Genomic DNA, 22600 nt, shown 5'->3' with positions numbered 1-22600 from the left:
AATACTAGGAAGTATTTTCCCCTTCCCTTCCTCCCCTATTTCCCATCCCAATTTGATTTGTGCCTCATAACAACTTACCATTTTTTACATTATAAAATAAATGAAGTAGGAACAAAACTAAAATATATTTTTATAATCTACAAATTGGGAATAGTGAACTCTTTCAGGTAAGATTTATTCTACCATGAGTTGTAAATAATGATATCTTAAACACTAAAACATATGACTAGCTTTTTTGCCATGCTTATGCCCTCACATTTTTTGGAGTGATATCCACCTATATTTCAAAACTTTTCCTATGATATAAATAAAAGTTTTAAGTAAAAAATCAGAATACAAAATGATATATTATCTGAATTGCTGATGAATTGTTATTTTTTGAAATATGACTGTAGAGCAATTTTTAAAAAATCTTAGACCTTTGAGAACTTGAAGAGATGAAATTCATAGACGTAGTAGAGGAGAGGAAGTGCAACTATAAACTGACCAATAGCCTGAGAATATATACATAACTTTTAAATAGCATTTAGAAGTATGAAGGATTATCATCAGGATTAAAATCAGGATTATCATCCTTATCATTAAATATTAATAATAAAAACAATACTAATACCACTATTACTAAGAAGAACAAGAAAAACCCTTTTTGCCAATGTTAGCAGAAATTTGCTAGAGGTCTATCGATACCTATTCTCCCCTTCTTTATTTTAGCTGGGCTAGGGCTCCCAGTTAGAAGAATATTTGTCAGTATCCTGTGCAGCTTGCTGTGTGGCAAAGGAATTAAGTCCTGTTCTTAGAATAGTGAGAAGTGACCTGAGTAACTTTCAGGACTGTGTCGTGCCCTGCAAAAAATGGGCATGCTGCTCTGGCCTTTTACTCTTCCTGCTGCTAGAACATGTAAGTGCTGGAGCACCCAGCTTGGCCCCTGAACACGGAAGCCATGTTGTATATAGTAGAGTCATTCCACAAGCCTTGGACCACCTACCTCTAGACTGGTTTATGACTGAGAAATACACTTCCATTGGTTACAAAAGCTCAGTCTATACTTTAAAAGAGGATGAACACACAATGCATGTACAGATGATGTATTGTAGAATTGTGCATTTCAAACCTGTATAATTTTGCTAAAAAGTGTCACGTCAATAAATTCAATTAAAAATAAAATAAATAAAAGAGTTAATGTCCTGTTGTCTGGGGAAGAGTTTCCTATTGGGGAATGGTATCCCCTATGTATCTCAGTAACAAACATAAAGTCAAGAATGGAAATTAGAGCTGATTAGACTGTGAGTCCCTGTGAATGGAGATGTATAGTTCTGCATCCCTATGCCTAAGACAATGTCTAGCACATAGTTGTTCCAAAAATGTTAGATGATTGGGTCCAATAACTTCAGGAAGACATATTGCTAAAACCATTGTAATTACAAAATTTGAATGTTCCTATGTCCTCTTGTATTCTCTCCTTTCTTAGCCACTGCTACACAAGCTATTATTTTCATTTTTTTCACTTTCCTTTACATCCCTAAGAATAAATTGTATAAGTTCTCTTGTTCTAAAATAGATACAAGGAAGCTTACAAAAAGGGCAAACAATTGAACAAGACAATAAAGAAGAAAATCAAAGACGATGACAAATGAGGGACAGAAAAAATGTATCCCATTGAGATAAGTATGCAACACGAATGCAATGACATCTTAAGTTTGGTCTGAAGCTATAAAGTTACAGAAATCAAAGAGTTCATGACAAAAGAACACACACTGCTCAGGAGAAGGGCAGCTCTTATTCAGAGACTTGAGAAAAGTTTCTCCTGTGATTTCTTAGAAAGGGGACACTGATCAATGCAATAAATATCATTTGAAATAACATCTATCCAACTGTGAATTTTGTAGGGCTATTCCTAATAAAGTCCATCAATGCAGAAGAAAAAGTACATAATGATTAGATGCAATTATAAAAACAGTTCTTGGGGTACAGGAGGTGTACATTAGCTGGTCATTAAAGAAACAATAGTAATTAGACAATTTTGGAAAGGTATGTCTGCTATATGTGGTTTATTCATTCCCTCAGCTAATATTTGAGTGCCAGGCATTATGTCTGGCACTGGGAATATAAAGATGATCCAATCTCTACTGGATCAGAGGGTTCAAATTGCAGTGGGAAATACATGTAGAATTTAACACATGACAATGCAATATGGTGAATTAAATTCAATTAGTAAGTATAAGGTGGAATAATGATAAAAATAAAGATGAGAACGGGAAGGGTCATTAAGGAATATGTACAAAGAACCCATGGACAAACCAAAGGGGGTTAGGATTGAGGGTGGGAGATGGGGGTCAGTGGGACAGGGGAAAGCAGTGGGGGAAAATGGAGACAACTACACTTGAACAACAATATAAAAAATAAAGATGATAGAGGAGGAGAGACTTGAGTATAAGTACAATTTCATGGGTAAGACACAGGAGGGGGTGATAAGAAAGGTATTCCAGGGAATGAAATTGAAATATATATAAGCTACAGAGACAGGGGACAGGATGACATATTTGATGAAATCAGTGCTTATTACAGCTGAAGTAGAGAGCCTGGTATTAGGTGAAGGTGGACAGTGTGAGAGAGTGCCTAAGTGCAGAAAGGAGGTTGGAGAGAGAGGCAGCATTAGATCACAGAGGGGACTGAAAGCCAGGCTGAACAGGGCAAATGACTGTAGTTGTGGCATTTGAGGCTGGCAGTTAAAAAATGAGGTTTGTGTTTAAGAACACTGAGATGTGTGGAAGGCCTGATACAAAGAAATGGCTATAGGTGTAGAACAGTAATAGTTTAAGAAATATTAAGAAGATAATATAAATTGGTCTTAGACACATTGGGTATAAATGTGGTGAAAGTCATGTTTATCTGTTTCCATTTGGTGACTGGGTTGATTAAGTCACTAATCAGTATTGCAATAAAAGAGTCCAGATTTGGGAAAAAGTCAATTATATTCAGTTTTGCATATATTGTGTTCAAGGTACCTAAATGATATCATAATGTAAGTGTGCAATAATAATAATTATAGATAATACTTATAGGGTAGTTACGCACAAGCCAATATCTCAAGAATGTCATATTGCATTTAATTCTCACAATTTTACTATGTTCCTTCTGGGCACAGAATATTGTGCTGGCATGGACAAAGCCAAAGGGGATAGGTTTGAGGGTGAAAGGCAGGATGGGTGGGGTAAAAATGGAGACGACTGTACTTGAACAATGATAAAAAAAAAAGAATATTGTGCTTGGCTCTTGGAAATGGTACATGACAACCAAAAAGGTAGCTAATATTATTTTCCTTAATTTAGTGGAAATATATGTAGTTTCCACTTTTTACTAGGGAAAAAAAAAGAAAATTCCTGAACAGAAGTTCAAATCCAGAAGTAGATGGCTCCAAAGTCCTTGTTCTTAACTGCTTTGCATTCCTGACTCTCTGAAAGCAGGGGATGGTGAAGAGGAAGAAGCTAATGATTTAAAAAAGAGAGAACGAGACTGTAGAGCAAGTCCTCAGAGGAGATGGCAGGACTGCCAGTCCAATGAGTTTACATTTTTCTATAAATGTGTTTTTTGGTCTTTCTCTTCGAGATCTGCACTAGAATATCTATATTATAAGCTATTTAAGAAAAGGTTGTGAAACAACTTTATTTGCTACACAACTATCGTGTGTCTGGTACAGTGCTCCATATATTTTTCCTGGGAACATGGCACACTATGTGTTGACTAATATTAATGAATTCCAACTCTTAAAAACATGATTGTGAAAATCTGTATTAATTATTACATTAAGCAATTGAATCTTCAAGTATAAAAATAAGGTTGTATTAATAGGTTTGTGGAGAGCAGGACTGAACTAAGATGGTGTCAATCCTGTCAACTAAGATGCCATGTTTAGAGCATGTGCAGTAGAGCAATGACCCAGAGGGATGATGCAACCCTGTGAGCATGAGCAGTACTTGTGGTACGGAACATGTGCTTACCTTAGGGGTAACTCCACCCTCTCAGAGAATGGGCAGTAGAGTGATATAATCAATATGTGCTTATTGAGGTGGCACAAAACAACATGTGTTAATCAAAGGTTGATGTGACATTGCATCATACTAGAATATGAAAGCAAAAGCCTTCAAACAGACAGCTGAGACAACTGAGAGGAGCTGAGATGGCTGAGAGACGTTCCACTGCTCCAATAACCCCTGCTCTAGCCTGACTCTAAAGCCACCACAGACTCTGCCTTGCAAGATGCTGACTGGCTGCCTCCCAGACTGGATGTGATATGGACTCTGGAGACTCAGGTTCATTATCCGCCAATTCTCTTGTGTGATATTACTGCTGATTGTTTCTGAGTAATTATTACTGTTATTGGGTTATTATAGATTTGGATTGAACCTGCATTAATAAAAGCTGAATGAATAGCATAGTCACCTGTGCTGACTCACTGTCATTCTTTGGTGCCAGTGTTGTCTGTAGGGCTGTTGTTTGTATATGTGGCCCAGCACCTCCTGTCCATGACAAAGGCTGGAAGCTGGCTTACAGAAAAGACTATGGTGTGGATACTTGTACAGTTAGAGAATCATTCATAACATAGGTTGCATGAAATAATATTTTACAAGCCAAAATAAAATAATAATTTAATGTGTTTAACCACAGCTTTGTTGCCCTTCTCCAAGTAATTATATAGATCCCACTTTAGACTTTGTCCTTCAAAATATGGCAGAATCCAGCAGATTACATAGCAGCTTGAGTAGAGAGTGTACTCCTATGGACACCCAAAAGAACTAAATGTCAAATTCAAGCAGGCATAATTCTTGATGTTTTGACTTTGAACTAGATAAAACTGTCCAGTAGAAATGTCTATAGCCCTGACAACTGAAAAAAAAAGTTTTTAAAATCTATTATGTCCAATTACCTCAGGGGAAACAGCACCAGTCCAAAACACTGATCTTGAGAAAATTTAAAAAGTAGTCAGACCCACTTAGAACCAGTAGCAAGACATTTTACTGTGGCTCCAGGGAGTCACCTCTTTTTCATTCCCCTTAATCTTGTATGTTCTAAGGATTACTTAGGGACACTTTTTGCCAGCGACTGCCCTAGGAGGGCTACTGTTCCTTCCCCTATAGAGTAGTTTGTGAGACCATGAAGCGAGATTGAGGGCTCCTGGAAGATTTTACCTGAGCCTCCTAATTCAGCTCCCTTTGTTTATGAATTAGAAAGTGCAGGAATGTCAGGAAGGGTAACGCAATTGCTAAACTGGAATGTAAACTGCAAACTAGAGCCATAGGGAAAACAGATGTCTTTGACTAGCAAAAGTTTGAACATTGGGCAAATTTAAGTGCAATGCTTCATTCATCATTTTTCACTCAACCATTACAGTAGAATAGTAAAACCCAATTCTGACTGGTTTACTAGTTAATTCTGACATGTTCAGTCTGAATTAATTAAAAAATGCATTTTAGTAAAAAATTTCATTTGGAAAGACACTTAGATAAGCTACTGAGATCTAATCTACAATTCATATAATACTTGGGTATAAAAGCTATCCCCCTCCAGTTTTATTGAAGTATAACTGAAAAATAAAAATTGTTAAGGTATACAACTTGATGTTTTTTTTCTTTGTCTTTTTTTTTTATTACTGTTCAAATACAGTTGTCTCCATTTTCCCACCACCACTTTCCTCTGCCCCTCCCATCACTACCTCTTACCCTCAATCCCTCCCTGCTTTGTCTTTGTCCATGGGTCCTTTATACATGTTCCTTGATGACTCTTTCCCTTCTTTCCCCCATTATCCTCCTCCCCTCGGGTTACTGTCAGTTTGTTCTTTATTTCAATGTTTCTGGTTATATTTTGCTAGCTTGTTTGTTTTGTTGATTAGGTTCCACCTATCGGTGATATCACATGGTGTTTCTCTTTCACTGCCTGGCTGACTTCACTCAGCATAATGCTCTCTAGTTCCATCCATACTGTCGTGAAGGATGATGTTTTGATATATGTCTACATTGTGAAATAATCACCACTCCCAAGCTAATTAACACATCCATCATCTCACATTAAAAGATATTCTTAAAGTATTGAAAAATATCAAGGTAGGTTAAATAACTCATTCACTTTATGGACTTGTTTATTACTGAATTTTTTATCTCCCTCCATCTCACAGTTTAAATAGAAGTTCACCAATTCTTATTATAAAAGGATTAAAATGTTCCAGACTTTGGGAACTGAATGACAGAAATACACTGCCTACTACTATGATTCAATGGCCCTTAGAGAGCATAGCCACACTTTCTACCACTCATTGTTCCAAGGATGATGACCAGCCGAAAAACTAATAAGCCTGGCAGAAAGCAGCCAAGGTTTCCTGCTCCAGCTATAAACCTAACCCCTTTCCTCCTGACATAAAACATTTATCTCTAGTTATACCCACTTCCATCATCCCAACAATAGAGAATTCCAGCATGGTTTATAAATGGCATGTCCTCTTTGGGGGAATTATAGGGCATGACCGCTGTTGACTGCTAAGCCTGCCATCTGGCCGTGCTAAATAATCAATGTGTGTTCAAAGAGCACATGCCAAGAAGCTCAGAGGCCAGTAGATATACATACAAGCCATTTTTCTCCCTGCTCCAGCCTCCATCATGATGTGTGCACACTGGTGGACCAGCAGCAGCCATGCTGATGTTCAAGGGGAGACCCTCTGAGACCTGGAATTTATTTATAAAATATTGTGTATTTATTTTTACATGTTTAAACTTCAGTCACCTTCAAGGTACTCTCCATTTGATGCAATACACCTATCAAGGTGTTTTTTTCCACTACTAAGTTTGTGAACTCATCAATTTTGATGCCTTTTAGTCCTTTTGCTATTTTTTGTTTCAGTTCTTCTACATCAGCAAAATGTTTCCCCTTAAAGCTTTTTTTCATCCAGGGTAACAAAAACCAGTTACTTAGGGAGAGACTGGGTAAATAGGGAGGGTGGGGCATGGGTGTCATGCTGTTTTGATCAAAAACTGCTGAACATTCAGCATGATGTAGGCTCATAAATCACCCATCATGAAATGGGCAAATTTGAGTCTCCAGAAAAATTCACTGAAGCTGAACACAGCCTCTCATAACAATACCAGCTGGTACACTGATGGGTTCCTAGAACACTCATCTAGAGGAGGAAGCCTGTACTACAAGGGGTCCACACTCCAGAAAATAATTTCTTTTTTTCTTTTGAGGTGCTTGCTCATATTCACATCAGCTTTACACTTGTGACTTTTGTTTTACAAGAGCTCCAAAAGGTCACACAAAACCTGAAGTTTTTTCTTGTATTATTATTTATTAACAATTATTTTATTTTCAACATATAAAACTGAAACCTACTTTTGCCCTACTTTATATATAACAAACTCATATTAACATTTTCAACAGAACTCCTTTTATGTGATTCTGAGGAATATAGATTGGGTGTATAGTTTTCTTTAGATTGTTCAATAATAATTCCTGAAAAAGACTGATATCCTCTAGTTCCATTTGGATTTTCACTCTATTCTGAAATCTCCTCTATTCTGTGCTTTGATCATCTCCAACAGTAGTTCAAAAAACACTACCACATTTCCCTTTAAAATCACTTCGTGACATTCTGGACAGTGCCACAGACAGTGGTGTGAATAACTCTCTTAGTCTTTCTTAGTCTTTGCTCTGGTGTCAGCTTAGTGAGGCCTGGCCTGTCTATTTTATCTGCTACCTTATTTAAAATTGCAATCTGCGTCTTCCCTCTCCACCCAACCACACAGTCATCCTATTTAGTTTTTATCTTTTCCTACAGCATTTGCCAACTTCCATCATGGTATCACATTTAATCTTTTGTTGTATCTCATTTATTGTCTCCTTTCCACTGGAATATAGGCTACAGTAGAGCAGGGATCTTTGCTCTGTTCATGTATCCCAAAATCGAGCCTAGAATAGTGCCTGGCCCATGCTGGGTATTCAATAATCCTTATAAAGTACCAAATGTTAAATATATCAACTTCTTTATTTCTACTGCTGGTGAATAAACCTAGCACCTTCCATACTTCAAAACAACTAGGAGTATATACAACCTAGCACCTCCCCACCACTTCCCGGCCTTGAGAGGAGGATACCTTGGTTCCTCCTCCATACATGTCAGCAGGACTCAGCTGGAGATGTGTTTACAATTACTTAGGACCTCAGAATTCAAAGTGAAGAGCTAAAATCCCTGAACCTGGTTTATACTCTAGGAGCACTGAGGGGATTCATTAGTGTTTAGATAATGAACAATTTTCAGATTTCTTAGCATCATGGCTCAAACATTTCCAACACGAGGTCAATGTTAAGAACATTAGTTTGGTAATAGCCACATTGTCTGATAGTGTTGAATGGCAAATTTTAGGGTTAAAGAAGATTTTTTTAGAAAGGGCAGTGATTCTTCAATAGTAAAATGTTTAAGGTAAATATTCAGACAACATTTATAAGAATGTTGTGTGAGTGACATGAAGAGTCTACATTGTGGCAAACATTGGTGGATGTTAAGAACAAAACATTAAGTCATAGTTCCTGCCTTCAAGAAGCTTGTAGTTGGGGAACATGAGTAATTGAAAAAATTATGATGCAACCAAGGTCAATCATGTTAAGAGAGTCAGGGAAATCCTCACAGGAGGAGGCAGGGAACTATTACCGAGAATTTTCTTTCATTTTTCACAAGTGATTTATTCCACCTGCCTCAGTAGAGTTGTCCCATCTTCTTCACAAGTATAACCCTGTATTTGTTATTTCAAGGGGAAACTTGCATGAATTTTAATAACCAAAAGAATAGATGTTCACTGGAAAAAATAGAAAACCCAGAAAATTTGAAAGAAAATAAACAACCACAATACCACCACTCTGATCTTCTTAGGCCTTTGACTTCACTCTTTGACCTTGATTATTAACACTTTGCTCCAGAATGATCCCTTCCCTTTATCATTTACTGAGCCTGTACTTTGTGCTGGTGGCTTGAGAATAATGTCACACAGAGCCTTGAGCCAGACCTACTGTCTCTGGAACATGATACCTACTTTCTCTATGATTCCAAAGTCCCCATAAATCCAAAAGTCAATGACTGTGCACTAGCATCCTTTCCTTAGCCTCAAGAGAGGAATTCATGAGCGGGCCTAGCATGTAGAGCAGGGCTTTCTTGTTCTTCTGCTGAACATAAATGATTTCACAGATCATCAACTTCAGGCAAAGCCACTCTGTGTTTGGCATGGATAAAGAGAGGACCACTTGGTAATCATGTCTGAACATAGGTACAACCCAAACATTGCGCAGCCCACAAAAGGCCAGGCGTCCCCCTCTCCTGGTTGCTAAGAGTAGCTGCTCCATCACCAATTACAGTTCTAGTCTGCTTTCCTTCTAGATAAGTTATTGAGATCCCTAACCATAGTTTCATTCCCACTTTCTGACAGCATGCAGAGCAAATGCAGAGCAAAGGCCCACTTCCTCAAGCCCTAGTTTAAATCATGAAGTATAGGCCCAAATCTCACAATCCTTTTGTAATATCCACTTATTGAGATGCTCCATGGTTCTCCATGATGTACACTCTCCCATACTAGATCAAGTTCTGAACCTAACCCGACAACTCCAGGTGTACTCCTTGTGGTCTTTGGCTACAAGGCATTGAAAGCCTATAAAGGCATTCTGATTTTTGAGAAAGGGAGGGCGGAAGGGAGGGAGAGAAGCAATTAGAGAGATAGAGCGCCCATTCATTTTCCTCTGAGGCTGCTTTCACCTCTGGTTGCCAGCCCCTCTCTGTGCTTGTCTTTAACCCTAGACTTTTTTCAAATCCTCAACTTTAAACACTGCCTCACTTTTTACTTTTCAACTTACAATAATCTCCCTTTCTTTGACTGACTCCAAAGCCTGGGCAAGAATTTTCCATACTACAAGGCAGCCTCATATGGTTGGCCTCACCTAAAACCATCCTAATTTATAGTTAAAGTGCCAATAACCTTCCAAATACAAAATCCTAAAGCCTGTTTTCATACTTCATCCTCTGCATTTTCTCAGAAGCCTTTGTTTCTGTTGAACAACTCTTTGATGCTGAAATGTCTCCCCAGAGTTCACCCTACCTCTGAAGCTTGCCCCTTCTCCAGAATCCCCTCTTCCTCCTGCTCCTGCACAATGTTTGGCATTCCACACTCAGTCCTTCTCCCTCATTCCAGGGATCTCCCTGGATGAGCACATTCTCTCTTCAGAATCAGTATGCTGATGGCTCTCAAATCTGCCTCTCTTCTCAGAAGGCTGCTGGAGGGCTCTCAGACTGAAAGCAGCTTTGCCAGAGCCAATCATGTCAAAGTCCAATTTATTATCTTTTCTTTCAAACATCTCTAGCATTTTCTTCATTTCTTCTTTCAGTTCTTGGCATCCTCAACCATCCAGTCATCGAGACCAGAAACCATACAATCACCCTGGATTCTCTCTCCAGCTCACACTTCACATGACATTTCTCTTGTTTCTCTAAAATACCTGCTTCTTTCTGGCCTCCAAGATCAAATTTTAATTTACCTTAAAATTCAGTTCTCATCAGGATGGCTACACTATCCTGCTACTATGTTTAGCTGTCTCTGATTCCTAATCTCTGTAACCCGTTCCACCCCTATCCCCAGTTTTCTTTCTAAAACACAAATTGTTCATGTCACTCTCCTGCTTCTCACTGCTTACAGAACAATGTTCAAGCTCCCAAGCACAGGGCCCTTATACTGGCTCCACTTATCCTCCCAGCCTCATGGCTTAGCTGTAATAAATTGCTGGTAGCTTTTTCTTTCCCACATCTATCAAACTATTTTCCTTCATTCATCCAGTACACATTTACTGAGTGCATACTATGCAACAGACACTGTAAGAGGTTTTATAAATTCAGTAATAAAAAGCACAGTACCTACCCTAAGAAATGGATATCTAATGGCAGATAAGGCACATGGAATGCTATTCTTATTATAATATGCATTAAAAGTTGTCAAGTAAACAAACAGATGATCAAATAAGAGACTTTGAAAGGCGTTGTAACTGGATGGCTATACCTGGAGCCACTGGACAAACTGCCTTGGCTCCAGTCCCACCTCTACCAGTTTCTATTTGTGTAACCTTAAAAAAGTATTCTCACTGTACCTTTGTTTCCTCATCTATAAAGTGGAGATCATAATAGTTCTTTCTTTCTAGGGATGTTGCAAAGATTCAATGAGTTCATGCTTGTAGTGTTTAGACTAGAGTCTGGCACAAAATAGTGCTCACATTGCTTCCATTTGTGTTACTGCCGTGACTTGAGAGTTATGTCACCATGTTTGAGAGTTGCCAAGACCAGATTGAGCAGCTTGAGGGGGATCAGAGATATTTTTCTTAGAAGGAGTTAATACCCAAGCAGTATCTGAAAGCCTGACTTAGCCCAGTGAAGAAGACCTAAAAGGGCCATCCAGGTAAAGAAAACAGGGAGGGTATGGAGTGCAAATAACACTTGGGTGATCAAGTAAGGTGCATTCCAGGAAATCTGAGGAGAATGAGAGGATGACAGAAATGAGGTGAGGAGGAAAAGTAGGCCAGATGATACAAAATTTCCCTTGTATGCTGTAATAAGCAATAGGGGTTACTCTGAAGATAAATTATTACCTCCAAGTGAGACACTGAAGGGTTTTAAGCAGGAAATGATGGAATCCTACTTCCATTTTACAAAGCTCATTACACAGAGCTTTATGAGGTGTAGAGAAAGCAGGAGCAAGAAAACAGGCAGTATGCATGTAAGTAATTCCCAAAGGAAGTGATGGCACGTGATCTAAGGCAGGTCAGTGGGAATGTGAAGAGGAGGAAGATGGGATTTTCCATTCTTTCTCCTTAAATGGCTGCTGACCCTTCAGGACTTGCACGCCCCCCTCCCCCGCCCCCTCGACAACACATGCCTTTCCTTAGAACCACAGGCAAATTTAGCTATCTCTGTGATCCAGTAACCTGGCATTTATACCCTAGCCTTCAAGAACAGGAAGTGGACTTGTCACTATTATATCAATATTTAGCACTATGAGTTAGGACAGGGTCTTTGGGGTGATGGTACATGTTTGCAGAATAAAATACTTCAGTGAATGTCTTAAGGAAAGGGATCAAGATTACAGACTATCTAAGACATTGCTAGTATGTGTTCTGATCCTTTCACTTTTCCAATATGCTTAGCTAACAACATAGTCTTGTAATAATAGCTGCCCTCCAGCTCCACAAAGGAAAATTTGCTTTGTTTATATTGCTTAATTTGATTAAAATCAACAAATGTACTGAGTATGTTGTAATTAAAAGGCATTGTGTGTGGTATATAGAGATGGTCATGTTTTTCTCTCTAATATATGTGTATATTGGATAATCCTCATCTAATGCAAAAATTATTACATGTTAAATTTATGTTATTTTTTGAAGTAATAATTAATGTGTTAATTAAAAGTAGATAGGGCCAAAATAAATATATGGTTTATACCACCATTTGCTTCCCTTGTTTTTCCTGACAGCAAGAAGCCATCACTCTTGTCAATATTCTTTCCCCATCCTACCTTGGGTCAATCGATATGATTTCAACTGAGTAGTTCCTATTAAAAAGCTCAGTGTTTTCCTTTGATTCTGGGATGAAGAGCATTTTTAATAACATCCGTGTCTATCATCATGTAAGTCATGTTCTTATGCAACACTTTTTTTTCTCACTGGTTGAGAACTTTTTCCCAGTGATTTTTCTTGGCTTTTATTTTTATTTTTTAAACATTTTGTTTTAATGTTGTTCAAGTACAATTGTCTTCATTTGCACCCCACCACAACCCCCCGCCCCACCCATCCCCACCTCCCACCTTTGCTCCTACCCCCCTTCGGCTCTGTTCATGAGTTCTTTATACATGTTCCTTGATGGACCTTCCCCTATCTTCCCCCATTATCTGTCTCCCTCCTCCACTTTGGTTACTGTCAGTTTGTTCTTTATTTCAGTGTCTCTGGTTACATTTTGCTTGCTTGTTTGTTCTGTTGATTAGGTTCCACTTATAGGTGAGATCCTATGGTATTTGTCTTTCACTGCCTGGCTTATTTCACTTAGCCTAATGCTCTTCAGTTCCATCCATGCTGTTGCAAAGGGTAGGAACATCTTGCTTTCTGCTGGATAGTAGTCCATTGCATAAATGTACCATAGTTTGGGGGAGCTTTTTCTTTTCATTTTAAATAAACCAATCTCAACAATTCATTTATAATATAAATGATTAAAAAGTCTCAAGCTTAAAAGATCAACTTTTAGATAATAACAGATGTCACTAAAATTAGACATGTGTTTCTAACACGATGTAGTTTTCAGGATATTAATGTTCACTGCTATATGGTGTTCTATATTTTCAATAATATGAACATTTTCTTTTTTTTAAGATTTTATTTATTTATCTTTAGAAGGAAAGGGAAGGAGAGAGAGAAAGAAATATCAATGTATGGTTGCCTCTCGTGGGTCCGCTGCCGGGAACTGGCCTGCAACCCAGGCATGTGCTCTGACTGGGAATCGAACCACAATTGTGTGGTTCACAGGCCCATGCTCAATCCACTGAGCTACACCGGCCAGGGCAATATGAACATTTTCATAATCTGAAAATTCATTTATCTTGTGATAGATTTCTTGAGCTTGCTGTAAAGGCAATGACATTTTTTAGTCCTCAGAAGTCACAGAATGAAATCTGCTTAAGGTACAAACACTGAATGATTATAAGGTTGAAATTATAATTAGAATGGGGTTTTCTCATTCAAGAGTTATCCATATAAACTAGTAGCAGTTTGCCAGTAATAATCATCAAGTATCACATTACTTAGATAAAGCCATATTGATGATGTATATATTACTACAAATAACAAAAGATATTTTCTTAGGCCTTTCAAAACCAACATAATTTTTCTTCATTTTCTCCCAAGTCCATTAGATTCTCTTTGACAGTGTGATACTTATAAATTTCTTTTAAATTCAATACTGTAATTCCTACATGAATAATCTCTCCAAAACTTATCTCTGTAAACAAAAAAGGATAATATTCTATGCTGATGGTGTAAAGGGCATGACATTTATAAAAACTAGCATCACATATGTTCATTGTCAAGATGCTTAAAAAGCCACTCAGAGAAAGACAAATACCATATGATTTCTCTTAGACGTGAAATCTAATGGACAAAATAAGCTAATAAACAAAATAGAAACAGACTTCTAGATAGATAGAAAGGACAGACTGATAGCTGTCAGAGGGAAGAGGATGGGAGGGCTGGGTTGAAAAGGTAAAAGGATTATGAAAAATAAAACAAACAAACAGAAAAACTGTATTAGACAGACAACAGTATGGTGATTACCAGAGGAAAAGGGGATGGAGGAGGTAGAAGAGGATAAAGAGGGGGATAAATGGTGGTGGAAAGAAGCTTGACTTGGGGTGGTGAAAACACAATACAATATACAGATGATGTATTATAGACTTGTAAACCTGAAACCTATATAATTTAATTGACCAATGTCAATACAATAAACTCAATAAAAAAGAAATAGTTGTATGGCTCAGCAAAACTCATATTTAATCCATCAACATTTTTTTGAGTGTCTGTCCTATGCCAGGCACTGTGCCAGATTCTGGCAAACCAAAGAGCTCTTGAGAAGCTCAGTTTCTCAAAGCTGACATCCATCACTTTTCAGAAGAAAATTATGTGAAGTTGGAAATGCTGCATGAACACATAGTTGGGTGGAAGCTTAAGAGGTAGAGGGACTGGATTTGTGTGAAGACATGGATCCTGGTATTTACTTTTTCAATGTGTATGTGTGTGTATGCACACTTGTGTGTGTACCCCTATGTGTATGTGCATTTGTCAGAATTTGGTGTGGGTGAGAGCTTGGACATACATGAGACAAGCACAAAGCCGAAGTCCTTTAACAGGAGTACTTAATGTACACTTAATCTATCTAAAATAATACAGTACCTACCACAAGTCTAAAATTAATAGTGTATACAGCTGTAAAGGCATATAGATAACATATAAAATGATCAAACATTAAAAGTAATAAACCAAGTTGATAAGGAAATTTAAGTGGAAAATTAAGCAGATGTGGTTTTGCAGCATTAAGTGTTTTTGCAGAATTCTAAAATTACCAAGACCTATATGTATATTTCCAGTACAACTAAATGTAATTTATGAGAAAAAATTGTGAAAAGAAGATAATTTTTTTGTTCATACTTAGTATTTTCAGAAGTATACAGATATTTATCAGTAATTGCTAAGTAATTATTAGGGATATGAAAGGGTCAGTAATTCAATTTTTAAAAAATCCACACCAGAGGATATGTTTATTGATGAGAAAGAGAGAGAGACAGAGAGAGAGAGAGAGAGATATCAGTTGGTTGTCTCCCAGACACACCATGACCAGGGATAAAATTAGCAACCTAGGTATGTGCCCTGACTCAGAACCAAATTGGCAAATGTTGGTGTATTGGGGGGATACTCCAACCAAATGAACCACCTGGCCAGGACAGTAACTCCATTTTTAAAGCATCATGGTCAAGTAAGATTGATGAAATGCTTACTCAGCACATAGTATGTAGGACCTACCATACATAATTTTGACACACCAACATGCAGAAATCAAAGATAATTCTTACCTCCTTGTTCACACAACTGCTGGGCTAAAGCATCTTTGAAAATAATCTGGCCCCTGTGTGTTGCTGTAGCCCTGGAAATGAATAGGAAAATGTTATCCAAATCTTATAATAGGTTGGGTGATAATAACTTACACATTTTTTAACTTTTTAAAAACTTCATTTTAAAACATTATTGTGTAGGCCCTGGCTGGTGTAACTCAGTGGATTGAGCGCAGGCCTGCGAACCACAGTATCAAGGTTCGATTCCCAGTCAGGGCACATGCCTGGGTTGCAGGTCAGTTCCCAGTAAGGGACACACGAGAGGCAACCATACATTGATATTTCTCTCTCTCTCTCCTTCCCTTCCCCTCTAAAGATAAATAAATAAATAAAACATTATTGTGTGGACTTGATTTTTAAAAAATGGCCCTGGCTGGTGTGGGTCAGTGGATTGAATGCTGGCCTGTGAACCAAAGGGTAACTAACCAGTTCAACTCTCAATCAGGGCACATGCCTGGGTTGTGGGCCAGGTCCCCAGTAGGGGGTGTGGGAGAGACAATCACACACTGATGTTTCTCTCCCTCTCTCTCTCCTTCCCTTCCCCTTTCTCTAAAAAACAAAATAAATAAAATCTTTTAAACATGAGTACATCTGAACAGTGAAAAATATTCACCAAGGCTTAAACCAAGGCACCTGGGTTATGAACTATCTTTTGGGTTTACTTTGAAAAAATATTTGTTAATATTTGTGGGCTTATTCTGAAAACTGCAGATGTGAGCAAATCCTGAACAGAAGAAAAAAGCATGGAAAGGATGCTTTAAAAAATTTCTTCTTTCAGGAAGTCTTGATACAAATATTTTGTGGTGCAGTAATGAAATTTGCACTGGAGAAGGATGCTCCTCATATACTTTTTTTCTGAAATCAATATTCACCATTACACATAGAGGGGTAAGACAGAGAATTACATTAAAAATATTTATTTTTTAAAAATAGGGCCATTGAAAGCTTTAATAATTATATATTCTGTCATAAAAATATGTCTTTCCTCCCCACCGGGTCTAATTCACTATTTAGAGGAGATGTGTATCTTTTACCTCCTCTAATCAGGGCTGTGCACATGGAATAATGAAAAAAATAACATCCTCGCAGCAGGTGTGTTATTCCTTGTCTATAATAGAAAATGTCTTAATAACAAAAGAATTATTTGTGCTTTATATTTGAAGAGTTTTTCCTAAAAAAGGATTTTTTTCTGGCACAAAATGTATTATTAAATTCAAAACAAAAAATTATGTCTCTTTAAGCAAACTTATTCTTGAAATAAGCTATACAAAATCTTTTTTAATAACTAAAAAATATTAACATTAGATCTCAACTTTAGTCCTAGATAAAACTACCTTAAGACAAAAGTAATTTGATTCATCATTAACTGAAGATGGATTATGTGTAATGCACTGTGCTTAGTCACAAGAAAGCAAAGCTTGGCCTCTGCATTTTTCCTCCACATGTAAACCCATTGGTCAATATCTTGTCCTTTGTGGGGTCCAATAGGAGCTTGTGGCCCCCAACAGTCCCCTCTCTGGTCTCCACGTGGATGTACCTTCCTCCTTCAGGCTGAAGACCTTTCTGATATCTATCCCCCATGGAGTTACTGCTGACACTAGTATCAGTCCCCCAGGACCCAACTTTGAAAGTAATCTGGTAAGCCAAGCCATGTTAAACAGTTAATGGGTGATGTTGCTCCAAGCTAACATACTTCAGCAATGAAACTAAAAAATATACTTTAGTGCACATACACACAGTGACACAATAGTGAGAACTTTGAATGGTGGAAGAGAGATACAATTGGAGAGAAATCAGCAGCAACATTCAACCCACACCATATGTGAAGTACATAGGGGTAATGAGCCCTTCTTCTTAAATATTAATCATTATCAAAATTACTGGTAAAAAAATGCTACCACTCTGTCTACATTCACATATGTTTATAGGTTTTCCTTTGCTCTTAGCAAGCTGAAAATGAGGAGGACTAAACATAGGGGCATCTAAGCCACAAACACAGCTTACAGACTTAGTAATCAATTATAGATTTTATGTTCACAGGGAACATATTAACTTGATTTATGCAAACACAGTTAATTGTTCAAGTCTCAAGCATGTTGAGAGCTTCTGAGTTCACATACACTTTTAATAGTGGTATAGCAAACAGAAATATAGAATTTTAATTTGACATTTTCTTTGGAAGAGACCTATTTTCTTCTCCCATTTTCTTTATCCATTCATCTATTGATGAACATCCAGGTTGTTTTCATATCTTGGTTCTTGGTAGTAATTCTTCAACGAACATATGGGTGCATACATCATTGTAAATTAATGTTTTTGTTTTCTTCAGATAAATACCCAGAAGTAGAATTGCTGAGAATTATGGCACTATGGTAATTTTATTTTTAAATTTTTGAGGAATCTTTACACTGTCTTTCATAATTGCTACACTAATTTACAATCTCACCAACAGTGTACATTCTCAGCAATACTTATTGTTTGTTCATTTATTGATGTAGCAATTCCAACAGGTGTGAAGTGGTATCTTATTATGATTTTAATTTCATCTCCCTGTTGATTAGTGAGCACCTTTTCATATATCTGTTGGCCATTTGTATTTCCTCACTGAAGTAATGTCTATTAGATCCTCTGCCCATTTTTAAATTATATTGTTTATTTGGGGGAAGTATTTAGTTTAAAGGTTTCTTTATACACTAATTCATTATGAGATATCATTTAGGAATATCTCCCCCCATTCAGTAGTTGTCTTTTTGTTTCTTGATGGTTTCCCTTGCTATACAAAATACCTTTTAGTTTGATGTAGTTCCATTTTTTCATTTTCTCCATTCCATTCCATTCTGTGGTTCCACATAAATTTTATTTGTTGTTCTAACTCTGAGAAGATGTCATTAGTATTTTAATAGGGGTTGCATTAAATCTTTAGGTTTTTAAAACAAGATTTTTAGAGGCTAAATGATATTCTGCTATATAGGTACATCATAGTTTCTTTATTATATAACTGATGAAATTGTATTTGTTTCTATTTTTAGTATCTTAAATAATGAAATATTTCAGTCTTTCCCCATATCTTTAATTTTTTCCTTCAGCTTTATTGAGATATAATTGACATATAACATTGCCTGAGTTTAAGGTGGACAACATGTTGGTTTGATACATTTATATACTACAAAATGTTTACCACCATAACAATTAACTAACACCTCCATCCTGTCACAAAATTACCATATCTTTTTTATGGTGATGACATTTGAAGTTTATTCTCTTGGCAACACCACAGAACATGACACAGTATTGTTAGGTATAATTACTGTGCTGTACATTAGATCCCCAGAATTTATTCCTCTTATAACTGGGAATTCTTACCCTTTGACCAGTATTTCCTCAACAACAACAACAACAACAAACCAACCTGATAACTACCATTCTACTCTCTGTTTTTCTGAGTTCAAAATTTTTAGCATACCTTGAGTTTTAAGATAAATTTCTAGGGCTGGAATAAATAAATTAAAAATACAAACATTTAAACCTTGGATCCATAATTCCAAATAGCTCATAAGAAAAGGTACATCTCCCTTCCAGTGACCTAGAGAGCATATATCTTACAATAATTTTAGCAGTATTAAGCATTATTGATTTAGTAGTTTACATTCCAAGATGCCATGTTACTTTTAATTTCCATGTCATTGTTAGCGGGAATATTTTGCATGATTTTTTTGCTACATTTTTCAGCTTTGGTAATTATCTGTACTTGTCCTCACCAATTTTGCTGTGGGTTTACTGTTTTTCTAATTGATTTACAAGAGCTCTTTAAATGTTAAGACTATTAACTCCATATTTTAGTGCCAACTTTTAGTCCATTTATAATTAGTCATTTACTGTTGTTAGAGTTTTATTTAAAAGTTTTAAATTTTTATGTAATCAAATTTTTCCATTTATTTTCTTCTAAAATTTTCTGGGGTTTTCATGTTTAGAAACTCTTTCCTATTCTAAACTCAGTTAAATAGATACTTACATGCATTTTGGGGAGAAGTTTTTATGCTTCTCTGGAATTTATATAGTGTGAAATCATTTCATAGGGATTCATATTTATTTTTTCCACTTATTTAAAAATATCCTTGCAAGATGCAAAAGTTCTCAACTAAATATTAACAAACTGAATGAAGAAATACATTAAAAATGGCATAAATCATGAACAAATGGGAATTATTCTTGGGATGCAAGGTTGGTTCAATATAAACAATCAATTAATGTGATACATCAAATAAACAAAATGAAGGATAAAAATCATATCAATAGTTGCAAAGAGGCATTTAACAAAATTCAGTACCCATTTATGATAAAAACTCTCAGCAAAGTGAGACTAGAGGGAACATACCTCAACATAGTACAGTCCATATAAGAAAAATTCACAGCTAATATCATACTTAAAGGGGGAAAATAAAAGCAGTTTTCTTAAGATTAGGAGGAACAAGACAGGGACGTCCATTTTCACCACTCTTAATCAACATAGTATTAGTAGTCCTAGCCTCAGGAATTGGACAAGAAGAAATAAAAGGCATTCAAATTAGAGAGGAAGAAGTAAAACTGCCATTATTTTCAGATACTACAAATTAAAAAAACCCTAGCGATTCTACCAAACACTACTTAAACTAATAGTGAATTCAGTAAAGTGCAGGCTAGAAAATAAATATTGGGAAACTGGTTGCATTTTATACATCAATAATAAACTATCAGCAAGAGAAACTAAGAAAACAATCCCACTTACATTGACTTAAAAAAATGACTCTAGGATTAAATTTAACCAAGGGGGTAAAAGACCTATAGTAGGACAATTATAAGACACTGAAGGAAGAAAGTGAAGACAGAAATTAAGTGGAAGCAAATACTGTGTTCATAGAGAGGGAGGATTAACATCACTAAAATGTGCATACTACCCAAAGCAAACTATAGACTCAATGCAATCCCTGCAAGATTTCAATGGCATATTCACAGAACAGGAACAAATATTCCAAAATTTTATATGAAACCAAAAAACCCCTGAAAAGCAGTAGCAATCTTGAGAAGGAAGAACAAAGTTGAAAGTGTAACATTACCTGATATCAAACTATACTACAAGGCTATACTAACTAAAATAGCATGAAACAGACACATAGATCAACAGAACAGAAGAGAGAGCCCAGAAATAAACCCATGCCTCTATTAATTAGATTAATTAATTTAGTCAATTAATACAGGATGGGGCAAAAGTGCATTTATAGCTGTGGGTACACAAAACAATTTATTCTTGTATTATTCTTAATTAATTATTGTATCACTTTCCATAAGAACAACTATAAACCTACTTTTACTATTTCCTGTTTATGACAAAGGAGGCAGGAATATACAATGGAGTAAAGACAATCTATTCAATAATTTGTGTTGAAAAAATTGGCAGATGCATACAAAAAATTAAACTAGACCACTTTCTTTTTAATTTCTAAAATAAATTAAAGACTTAAATTATATCCCTAGAAGAAAACATAGGCAGCAAAATCTCTGGTATTTCTCTTAACAGTATTTTTTCTCATATATCTCCTCTGGAAAGAGAAATAAAATAAAAAATAAACACATGGGACTAAAGGAAACTATAAAGTTCTGTACAGCAAAGGAACCATAGACAAAATAAAAAATAACCTACTGAATAAAAGAATATATTCACTAATGATACATCTGATTAGGAGTTAATATCCAAAATGTATAAATCATTCATACAACTCAATGCCCAAAAACAAATAATCCAATTAAAAGCCCTGAACAGATAATTCTCCAAAGAGGACATACAAGTGGCCAATAAACATATGAAGAGATGCTCAGTGTCAATAATCAGATAAATGTAAATTAAAACCACCATGATAGAAGGAGACTTGACTTGGTGTTGTGAACAAATAATACAATATACAGAAGATGTTGTACTATAGAATTGTACACCTGAAACATATAATTTTATTAACCAATGTTGTCCAAATAAATTCAATATAAATTTTAAAAAACACAATGGGATATCACCTCACAACTGTCAGAATGGCTGTCACTAATAAATCAACAAACAACAATTGTTGGAGAGGATGTGGAGACAAGGGAACTCTGGTTAATTGGTGGTGGGAATGCAGGTTGATGTAGCTATACTATGGAAAACAATATGGAGTTTCTTCAATAAATTAAAAATGGAACTGCCTCATTACCCAGTGATTCCACTTATGGGTATACATCTAAAGAAACTCAAAACCCTAATTTGGTAGGATATATGCCTCACTATGTTCACTGCATTGTTATTTACAATAGCCAAGATATGGAAGCAGCCCAAGTGCCCACCAAAAGACAACCAGATAAAGAAAATGTGGCATATATATACAATGGAATATTATCTAGCCATAAAAACAATAAAATCTAACCATTTTGACAGCATAAATGGACCTAGGAAATATTATGCTAAGTAAAATAAATCAGACAAAAAATAAAAAAAATAAATCCTTCAACTTTCACCCCAAACAATTGCTGTTTTTTTTTTTTACTTAAGTAACTCAAAGAACTACAGTTACGTTGTCCTGACCTCAGAAGTCAAGTCTTCATTTTGGAAAGTAAATAAACTAAAACAAAACTTAAAAAAGAATAATTAATTAATTAATTAATTTAAAAAAGAAAAATGCCATATGATTTCACTCATATGTAGAATCTAAATAATAAAATAAATAAACAAGCAAAATAGAAACAGACTCGCAATTTCAGAGGACAGACTGATAGTTGCCAGAGGACAAACTGATAGTTGCCACAGGGAAGGAGACATGTGGGGCTGGGTGAAAAAGTTGCAGGGGTTAAGAATTACAAACTGCTACTTACAAAATAGC

The 22600-nt window shown here is 36.2% G+C and overlaps 1 protein-coding gene across 2 annotated transcripts in view; it reads right to left on the bottom strand.

The window, feature by feature from the left end:
• The window catches only part of RELN (reelin), a 577463-nt gene that overhangs the window by 315964 nt on the left and 238899 nt on the right, over positions 1 to 22600 (bottom strand). For both annotated transcript variants that reach the window (XM_037057079.1, XM_037057081.1), the window contains exon 4: positions 15678 to 15748. In XM_037057079.1, the coding sequence (XP_036912974.1) occupies positions 15678 to 15748 (71 nt within the window). The remainder of the gene's footprint in view (positions 1 to 15677; positions 15749 to 22600) is intronic.

This window comes from Sturnira hondurensis, unplaced genomic scaffold (assembly GCF_014824575.4).
Source record: "Sturnira hondurensis isolate 20B ecotype Veracruz unplaced genomic scaffold, ASM1482457v3 Scaffold0009314, whole genome shotgun sequence".
Classification (NCBI taxonomy): Eukaryota; Metazoa; Chordata; class Mammalia; order Chiroptera; family Phyllostomidae; genus Sturnira; species Sturnira hondurensis.
The sequence above is the reverse complement of the archived record's forward strand: the minus strand, read 5'-3'. Positions and strand labels throughout refer to the sequence as shown.